Source organism: Zingiber officinale, chromosome 6A, assembly GCF_018446385.1.
Source record: "Zingiber officinale cultivar Zhangliang chromosome 6A, Zo_v1.1, whole genome shotgun sequence".
Lineage (NCBI taxonomy): Eukaryota > Viridiplantae > Streptophyta > Magnoliopsida > Zingiberales > Zingiberaceae > Zingiber > Zingiber officinale.
This window is the reverse complement of record NC_055997.1, coordinates 1,314,059-1,324,093: the sequence shown is the minus strand read 5'-3', so window position 1 is coordinate 1,324,093 and position 10,035 is coordinate 1,314,059. Positions and strand designations below refer to the sequence as shown.

The 10,035-nt window shown below is 36.6% G+C and overlaps 1 protein-coding gene across 2 annotated transcripts; it reads left to right on the top strand.

Moving 5' to 3' along the window:
• The first annotated feature begins 1,203 nt into the window (after nt 1–1,203).
• LOC121995551 (factor of DNA methylation 1-like) lies at nt 1,204–6,477 on the top strand. 2 transcript variants are annotated; one of them, XM_042549272.1, is made up of 8 exons: nt 1,204–1,259; nt 1,375–1,426; nt 1,939–2,837; nt 2,944–3,125; nt 5,204–5,293; nt 5,392–5,679; nt 5,750–5,962; nt 6,132–6,477. In XM_042549272.1, the coding sequence occupies exons 3-8, from the start codon at nt 1,943–1,945 to the stop codon at nt 6,357–6,359; spliced, it is 1,896 nt and encodes a 631-aa protein (XP_042405206.1). In that variant the 5' UTR covers nt 1,204–1,259; nt 1,375–1,426; nt 1,939–1,942; the 3' UTR covers nt 6,360–6,477. The 2 variants fall into 2 exon arrangements, with proteins under 2 accessions (XP_042405206.1, XP_042405205.1); XM_042549271.1 differs by having other exon boundaries at nt 1,207–1,426; nt 1,566–2,837.
• Nucleotides 6,478–10,035: the final 3,558 nt, after the last annotated feature.

Genomic DNA, 10,035 nt, shown 5'->3' with positions numbered 1-10,035 from the left:
GTCCATTAGTGGGTTTTGACCAAAACTCACTTATCGGCAGAGTTCTCTATATTCATTTATGAATTTTAAAATTACAAGGAGTGAAAATATGGTGTCCATTATTATTTTTAGTGGTGGATCAGAAGTTTTGAAAACCCTAAATCTCTCTTTATTTCTTTTTTTTTTTTATTTTTGTTGTTTCAGGCACTATATGCTGATTGTCACGGGCTTGATATGAAGAGATATCGGGCCCAGGCATGATATCTCTTCATATCAGGCTAAAAAAAAAAGGAAAAAAAGAAGAGAGATTTAGGGTTTTCAAACCCTCTGGTCCACAAATAATAATGGACACCATATTTTCACTACTTGTAATTTTAGAAATTAGAAAGCTGAATGGTGCGATCAGACTTAAATCGATTAGTGGGTTTGGTCAAACCCAGTGGACCTAGAGAGCTCGGTTGCCATTCGTTATATGGATTTTAAAAGTGCGGAGAATATGTGTCCATTATTTACTTTATAGATGTTAACAAAATCAAAGAATCGTGAAAAAGTCCACATTGGGCCTGATATGGACTCAAATCAGGCCCAACGTGCTTGATATGGAATGATATCGGGCGTTGGGCACGATATGATTCCATGTCGCCCAACGGACTTTATCCGATTCTTTGATTTTGCTTGTTAACATCTATAAAAAGTCAAAATAAATAATGTAGACCATATTTGAACTCCTTGTAATTTTAGAAATCCATAGAAACTGAAATGAGTGCAATCGGAGCTCTCTAGGTCCATCAGTGAGTTTTGACCGAAACCCACTGATCGACCTAGAAAGCTCCGATTGCACCCATTTCAGTTCCTGTGGATTTCTAAAATTGCAAGGAGTCCAAATATGGTGTCCATTATTTATTTTGGCTTCTTCAAATGTATTAAAATGTGATTAAAGATTGACTAATGCTATCCTATATTCTGCCGACATAGGAGAGAGAGAAGTGAGAGAAATATAATGAAGAAAAGAAAAACAATAGAAAAAGTTAAATTATCAGGAGAGTAAAATAGGAAATGCTTTTAAAAAAGTACGTTCTTTGATAAATACTAAAGTAGTATATGCCTTTTGATAAATTCAGATTTTCAAATACGTCCTCTGATAAATTATCGATATTTAATTATTAGATTTTAGATATTTAAAAAATAGGTATGTGAAAGATGACGTTGACAAAATATCCTCTATCCGTCAAGAAACCCACACTCTGACACTCTCCTCTCTCGGCTGTGCGACTGGTCTGGTGCTCTCTCTACGCCCTGTGCAAGAACCCTAATCCCTCATTCATTTTTCGTATTCAAAAGATTTTGGCGAATGTTTTTGATCTGCATGTTATTTGGCAACCAATCCTCTTGTAGCGTAGCGATCAGCGGGACTGCGTGACTGGAAGGAAGGGAGCATCGGATTCAGGTTAGTTTTATTTTTTTCAACATTTCTGGCGGATATATGATCAATGCCCTATGTTTCTCGCTTAATCCTGCAAACTATCTGTTAGTTGTTTGTTTGTGAGCTAATCGCTAGTGATTATGGCCGTGGGTGTTGGTTTCAGTTGATGTGAAAATGGGGCAAATGTTGATCTTCGCAGACCTTCAATTTACTGGCGATGTTTGTTATCTAGAACTCTCATTTTTGTTTCGGGACAAAATGAAGCTTAGAGATGTAAAACTACTTCTAGGGTTCGATGCCATACACTTCTAGTTGAATGCTTCCATCCAGCAGCGCCTCCCCATTCTCAGATAAACTGCGATTTTTTCTAATTTTGTTTTTTGATATACAATATAATTGGGAAATAGTTGGAATCGTATCTTGTTTCTCATTTTCAAATTCTTTATTTATTATTTTCCTTATATTTGTCAATATGCTGATTTCACTTGGCATTTTCTATATTTCTGTTCCCCTATTCTCGTCTTCAATTGCCACAGTTGAATGGAAATGGATCGGTGTTCAGAGGAATTTGAGATAAGTGACTCGGATATTCCAGATTATGAGGAGAAACTTTACAGACATCTCCAACAAGGACATTTTATAGTTAGAAACACTAATGGAACATTTCGATGCCCATTCTGTCCTGGTAAAAAGAAGCAGGATTATGCATATAATGAGTTGCTTCAGCATGCTACCGGGATTGGTGCATCCAACCGGAATGGTAATGTGAAGGCAAAACATCGTGCCTTGGCAAAATATTTGAACGAAGATATGGTAGACCATGCAGCTTCCTCACAGGCAGTTGTTTTACAGCCAAAAAGTTCTAAAAGAAAAGCAAATGAGCAATATGTTTTTCCATGGATGGGAATTATTGTTAATGTTCAAACTGAGTACAAGAATGGGCAATATGTAGGTGAAAGTGGAAACAGACTGAAGGAACAACTTTCCAGATTTCATCCTTTAAAAGTGTTTTCTTTGTGGAATTTCAGAGGACACACAGGAAATGCCATTGTGGATTTTTCAAAAGATTGGAATGGTTTTAGGGATGCAATGGCTTTTGAAAATCATTTTGAAGCAGAACATTATGGGGAAAAAAACTGGTTAGAGAATAAAGATAGGGGTTCAGAAATTTATGGTTGGATGGCAAGGGCAGATGATTACAATAATCCTGGTCCTATTGGTGATCATCTAAGGAAAAATGGAGATTTGAAAACTGTTGATGACATTGCTAATGAAGAATCACGCAAAACAAATAGTCTTGTTGCAAATTTGGCTAGCGAAATTGAAGTGAAAAACAAACTTTTATTAGAGTCAGAATGCAAAAATACTGAAACTACTTTGTCATTGGATAAAATGATGGAGGAAAGGGATTCATTGGTCCATATTTATAATGAAGGTTGGTTCACCCTTGATGTAATTGATGACATTTTTGTGTTTCTTTTCATCTTTTTCCATCATGAACTACCATTTTAATTTGCATTTGAACCCTTTTGCTGCATCAGAAATTAAAAAGATGCAGCAACTTGCTCGTGATCATTCGCGTAAGATAATTGTGGAGAATGAAAAGCTACGATCAGAGTTGGACTCCAAAAGGCAAGAACTTGAAGTTGGACGCAAACAACTTGATGAGCTAGTTGCTAAGAATGATACTGACAAAAGGAAACTTGATGCGGATAAGAAAAAGGTAGCATTTTCAGTTTTGACACAAACCCTAAACATGCTACAGAATAGTTATTTGGCACAAATTTGGCCTTTTTGAATTTGCACTTATAATCAGTGTTTTTTTCCCCTTAGGAACCAATATTTATTTTATCCATATCAAGCTTAATTATGATATATGGTCTGCACATTTATCACTGAACTGACTGAGATGGTTTGCAAGAAGATGCTCCAAAAAGAAAATACAATTCATTCTGTCCATTACTTTTGGTTATTGGATTCATAAACTCAAAGTTTTTTTTTTCAGAATTTTCATCTCATTGTTATTTAATAGTTTGTTATTTTATTTTTGATGTGTTCCTTTTTTACTGTATAAAATTTCATAATAGAAAAACCAGAAACCCAGAAAAGGGTAAAAGGAATTTTAGCACATTTAACAAGAGTTCAAGCCAGTTAAGGCCAGTTTATGTTGGATAGCATGGCAAGGGGTCAAGCCAGTTTAGGCCAGACGTCAAGCCAATTCAGGTCGGATAGCAGAGCAAGTGTGGGATCAGATTTGAAGGCAGGAGAACGCTCGATCATTAGGTCTCTTTGGGGGGCTCACTTGGGTTGGCCCCCCTAATTGTCCTATTGATCAGGGGATGTCCAAGGTGGAAGAAAACCTCATGTAGGGGGACGAGCATTGGGTGTGGCGATAGGGAGGTTGCGACCAGTCTTGGAGGCAAGCTCTTGCCTTCAAATCTGATCCCACGCCTGCTCTACCATCCGACCATCCGACCTGAATTGGCTTGACCTCTTGCCTGAACTGGCTTGACCTCTGCCCTGAACTGGCTTGACTTCTTATTGATCTCTTGCCATGCGATCCGACCTTAACTAGGTTGACCTCTAGCCTTAACTAGCTTGACCTCTTGTTAAAGGTGCTACAATTCCTTTTCCTGTTTTCACGGTTTCCTAGGTTTTTCTTTGTTTTACTATTATGGAATTTTTTGTTCCTCTGGCCCAATATCTTGTTGTATGTGGCTTTGTGCTTTTTTCCTTTGGCGCAACATCCTGCCATTTAAATTTTTCTATATTTTTTATAAAGGTAAATTGTATTGAAAACATTCAAGGACTTACATGCGGACCACTCAAAATCGAAATTCATCCGTTTGGACCTTTCTAAGCAACCTCTCAATGTTTGGCACACCCCTTTTATATTGACATCTATTCTGGGTCTGCAAAATCAAGTAGTAGATCATGCAAGACATGCCCAGGTGAGTGCTTTGTTGAGCCATCTGTCCCTGTAATAAAGCTGTCTGAAGGGCATCGCCGCGGCTGTGCCAAAGGCACTGTTGATGTGGAGCCAACTGCGAGCCATGTCCCATAGAGGTTTAGTTACGGAGCAGTCAAATAATACGTGGTCCTTGGTCTTATCCGTCCTTATTTTTTTTACTTCAATAAGGCACATTTATGTCTTCATGATATGGTTCTTTGGTGCAACAGCTTGTCACTTCAGTTATGATGCTATTATATTTTGGGGTGCTAGAATGTTTGCTGGTAGAGAAGGAATACCTACAGAAACTAGTGTAACAGAAATGAAAATTTTGAGAATTAGGGTTTACTGGGGTTCATATGGGAGGGAACACAAATATAATTAGAAGAAATATTAATGATTCTGTAATAATATTATATGACCTGTAGATATTGCTCAATGGCAAGAGATTATCTATGTGGTAGAGTCCAAATTATTGGGATTTTTTTATCAGTTTTTATAAGATGTTGTATGTTGACTTACTATTAAGACTATATGCTTGGGCTGGTTAAATATTTCCTTATGTTGTAATCTTGATTATATTTCTTAACCACATTATAAAACTTAAAGTTTGGGATAACATATCTAGCGGCTATCCTAAATCCTAAAATAATTGTTAGGTTGCTGGCATTATTCTATTCTAATTTATTGCAGCTCATTATGCAAAATTGTGCATTGCAGTCATGAATCTAATCATTTATATTCCTTTTTTCCATTCGAGACTCACTGTATTCCTTACAAAGATAACTCGAATGCCCTCCAATGGGAATGAATAACATGATTATGGTGATGAATTGATCCTCTTCATACAGAACGAAATGAAGAATAGTTCACTTGAATTGGCAACAATGTCAAAAAAGAAGGCTGATGAAGAAGTACTTAGGCTTCTTGAAGTTCATCAGGTGTATTTTTCTTTTTGATTTACCCTTTTATCAGGAAAACTCAATTAAGCTTTTACATGTTGGGATAAGCTATTTCTGTATGGTGTTAACTTCAATAGAAGGAAAAGGAGACTGCGGTGAATAAAATACTTCATCTCGAAAGGCAACTCGACCAGAAGCAGAAGCTGGAACTAGAAATACAACAAATGCAGGGGCAACTTAAAATTATGAAGCATATAGAAGGAGAGGATGATGCGGCAATGAAGAAGAAAATTGATGATATGACAGAGCAACTGAGAGAAAAAGTGGAAGAAATGGAAGGGTTGGAGGATCTGAACCAGACTCTCATTGTCAAAGAGCGCCAGAGTAATGATGAACTTCAAGATGCTCGGAAAGAGCTGATTAATGTATGCCTGTCATCTTTCTGCGTTTCTTGATTGAAAGCACTTAATTTACAAATCTAATGCTTTTGTGTAGGGCCTGAAAGACATTGGTACCGTGCGTGCTACTATTGGCATCAAGAGGATGGGTGAACTTGACATGAAACAATTCTTACCTATATGCAAGCAGAAATTTGGAAAAGATGAAGCCGAGTCCTCCTCTGCATTGTACTGCTCACATTGGCAGGACGAATTGCGAAAGCCAAGCTGGCATCCTTTTAAAGTTATTACGACAGAAGGGATATGTAAGGTATGGAATAATTGCATAATTTGATACTTGAGAGGTTGGTATGGCTTGGTAATAAGAGGCAAAACCGACACTACTTTGAGATTTCAAATTCAATTCCTTGTTAGCTAAGGTATTGTATCAGGCTGATACTATCTGATTCTATGTGATTTATGGTGATGCTTGTTTACAGGAGATCATACAAGAGGATGATGAAAAGTTACAAGTTCTAAAAGAAGATCTGGGCGAAGAAATTTTCAACGTTGTAACCACAGCTTTACTTGAGATGAACGAGTATAATCCGAGTGGTAGGTATCCTATTCCCGAGCTGTGGAACTTCAAAGAGAACAAAAAAGCTAAACTACAAGAAGGAATACAGTACATACTGAAGCAATGGAAGACCCACAAGCGGAAGCGATGAATGCTAACAATTGACAGACAAACAAAAACTTTCCTGCTAGAACTTGTGCAAATATCCCTTAGTTTTGTGAACTGTCTGACATTTCTAGAATCTGAGTAGTGATCTTGATCTTTTATTAGCTCACAGTAATCTCCCATACTACTATCTCTTATGGCGACGGCACTATTTTGTTTCTTGTTTTGAATAGATGGATATTTTCTAGGGATCATGGCTAAACTTTTATTTTGTTGCTTGCTCATGCCATTGCTGAAACTGCTTCCATCTTTGGATGAAGTGAACCTGTTATTTTGTTGCTATATTTGAATATTAAGATGTAGGAAAATAGAAGTTAAATATTTCCTGTTATTTGTGCAGTTATCATTTCAGTTTTATGGAACCTCTTAGTCGATCTAGCTTTGCTTGCTCGATCTTTGCTTGCTTCATCCTCTGCTTGCTTAACATTATTGATTTGTCTACTTGATGTTCTTGCTTTGTTTGATTGTGTCCCTGGGTAAAGGTGTATGGTAAGTCTGTGGGTTGGGCTTCTTAGGCAATGAAAGTTCAAAATTTATCTCGGACATATTACAGCTGGGGAGTTTGAATGACTTGTGGCGTTTGGCTATCCATCATGGCCATTGGCATTTCTTGATTTACTTTTATGTTCAGTGAGAAATTTGCTATTTTTGTTAGACTGAATTGGTCACCTCGAGGATTAATCGATTGCTTTGTTTGATTGTGTTTGTGCTAGCCATCCTTGTTTGCTTATGGAGGTAATGTCATTGAAGGCGGGGCTGATTTGCTTAGGCTTTGCTTGCTTAATACTAGCTCACTTCATCTTTTTTCACTTTGCTAGATTGAGTTTTACTTTACCGATTGTTGTTTGCTTGGTCAGAGTTTGCATTGATGAGGATAGTGTTGTTTGTGAACGAGTGAGTGAAAGATGCCTAAAGATGAGCTAGTCAAGTTGGAATGAAATTGATAAAAGTTTATATGAGTTTTGAATGATACTTGGATGACTTTTTTCCATCTATTAAAAATATTTAGAATTTTATTTAACAATTATAAACACATGCCAAGCGTGAATTTTTAATTTTATAAATACAAATAATTTTAACTTTTAATTAGATTGTATTATTCTCTTCAAATTCTAAATCGTATATTGTATCCAAAAATTCGGTATAAAAAAATTCATATCAATATCGTATTAAAATGTTAGTATATTAAAAATTTGGTATATTATATTTTTGATATGATATAAATTTCATATCGTTTAGACTAAACTATTGATATCGGTACTATATACTAAAAATTTTAATATAAATTTCATACGATAATAAAAAAATTTATTAGGATATAATATCATATTAAAATTTTTTATATACTGTTAAATCAGTATAGTTCGATATATTTCAATATGATATATAAGCATATTAAATTTTTAATTTTTTTATCTGATGAGTTAATACAATATTTAATAGAGATTAAGATTTTAGTTGCTATTAAAGCTAAACCTTGTATTTATTATTATTTTAAATTTTAGTTGGCCTTACTTCTCGAATTCACTATTGATAATTTTAAAAATAATCCTTATAAGTGATTAAGTACTGAACAATAAATTTTATTTGAAAATATATGCAAATAAATAAATCAATTTTAAGGTTGGTGTTTTTATCAATCAACTAGTAGCGAACAGAATGATTCTATTCGCTTAACTTATATGGATTAGTCGACTGGTGTTTTCATCAGTCGACTGATATCGAGCCGTTGTTCTGTAATGATCGAATTCCACTTAGGATTAGTCAATTGGTGTTTTTGCCAATCGACTGGCGGCGGAAAAATAACTTGGTGTTTTCCTCTTGAGCTCTATTTAATAAAGTTCGGAGTGTTTAGGTGAAATTAGTAGTAGTTTTACCCTAATTAGAGTCTCCAAGTGCTCAAGTGATCTAGTGTGATCTTGTGCGAGTTGTGATGAGATTTCTCGACCCACAAAGAGTTACGCGAGCTAGCTGAAAGTTCTCCGGAGAATCATCCACCAACGGATCGGGATCATCCACCTTAGGACAGTCGTAGAGTAGAAGTTTTATCTTCGAACCACGTAAATGAGCTTGTCTTTGTAGTTTGCTTGTCTTCATTCTTTTTATTTTAGTTTAACTTTCTATTTGTTAATTTGTTTTGTATTTCGCAGTGCACTAACATTATATGAAGCGAACGATTTGGGTGAAATGTTATTCACCTCCTCCCCCCTCTAGCGGATGTTAAGGTCCCAATAGACTTCAATGATGATAAGAAGCTAAAGTTACAGGATAAGTTTTGGGGGTCGAAAGCGCCTTCTGTACTATGGACGGCGCCTTCCATCCCTTATAAAAGAGTCATTCGACCAAGGTTTTAACAACACTTCAATTATAAGTTTCTACGTGTCCATTTGATGTTCCAACTGCTCCGACTTTGCGCTGCTGCTTTGCTACGACAATACTGCGCCCGACTGCCACTGAGAAGCCGACCAACACCGAATCTGATCATCTGCAAGTGTTGGGTAACGAAAGTAAATTTTGTACTTAATTTTTGTAGAAAAGAAAAATGTAGCGTGTTACACTTGTCTTATTTTTTATACTCGATTCATTCTTTCGGCAGTTTTGGAAGAGGTTATTAGTGGATTACCCATCGACATGTCTACATGACTTGGCTCTTGGAGTAGGAGTCTTTGAAGGCTCCGAACTAAGTAAAAAATAAACGTGTATTTTTTTTCTTGTTTTCTCGTTATTCAGCTGCATTCGTATTTAGTTTTAAAAAGAAAAAGAAAAGTTTTGTATAACCATGTGATTCGCCCCCCTCTCACATTCGTCTTGATCCAATAAATTTTGATGTGATCATCTGGGTTAAGTTAGGTCATGTTGTATTTGATCCTTGTGTCTAAGTGTACAGGAACTTTGGAACATAAGAAGTCGAGTGGAATACGCATCAGACAAGAAGGATGACATAGGAAGCGAGTTGACGAGCTCGGTGTATCCTAGGGATGAGAAATTGTAGAAGAGCACACCAGTGGAGCGAGAAGGATGTGCACAACATTTCAGAGGGATGAGAAGCTTGAGTGGAAGACTACTCGAGGAGAAGGTCGGAGTTAAATTTAGGTGAGCTCAACTCTAGATGGCCAGAGAATCACCTAAGCGATTAGAGTGGAAGTCGGACAAGTCAACACGAAGTTGACTTGTCTAGGCGCCCAGATAGGGTTCGGGTGCCCGGACCACTATGGGCAAGAATAGACACCTCTTCGCCATGTTGTTGCGAATGACATTCGGAGTCCACGTCAGCAACACTCCATGAGCTCGGACTAGTCCAGGAGCCCGAGTTCTGATAAAGTGTTATCTTTAATTGTTGTGAGCAGATAAGGTACACCGCTGGGGGTGCTCAAACCCACTCAAGGTGCTCGGAGCTGCCATGTTATCCAACGGTCAAATTTGACCAGAGGGTTATAAAAGGAGAGTTTGTTCTACTGTTCGAACACAACACTTGTATTCAAATTCTGTTTCTGCGCTTTCAACGATTGTAAGAGGCTACTCCGCCTTCGTCAAGGAGAATTTTAGTGAGATTCAATTACCTTGAATTAATAATCATTCTAGTTGTAACCAAGTAAAATTTTTGTCTCTTACTTTTTTTTATGTTTTTAATTTTGTTTAAACTAACTGTGTGTCTTTGCAAA

What these genes read in the sequence shown, in the direction of transcription:
- LOC121995551 (XM_042549272.1), top strand. Translation starts at nt 1,943, where the DNA reads ATGGAAATGGATCGGTGTTCAGAGGAATTTGAGATAAGTGACTCGGAT. An exon ending in CTCGGAAAGAGCTGATTAAT is followed by an intron (nt 5,680 to 5,749) that starts GTATGCCTGTCA and finishes GCTTTTGTGTAG; the next exon opens with GGCCTGAAAGACATTGGTAC. An exon ending in CGACAGAAGGGATATGTAAG is followed by an intron (nt 5,963 to 6,131) that starts GTATGGAATAAT and finishes GCTTGTTTACAG; the next exon opens with GAGATCATACAAGAGGATGA.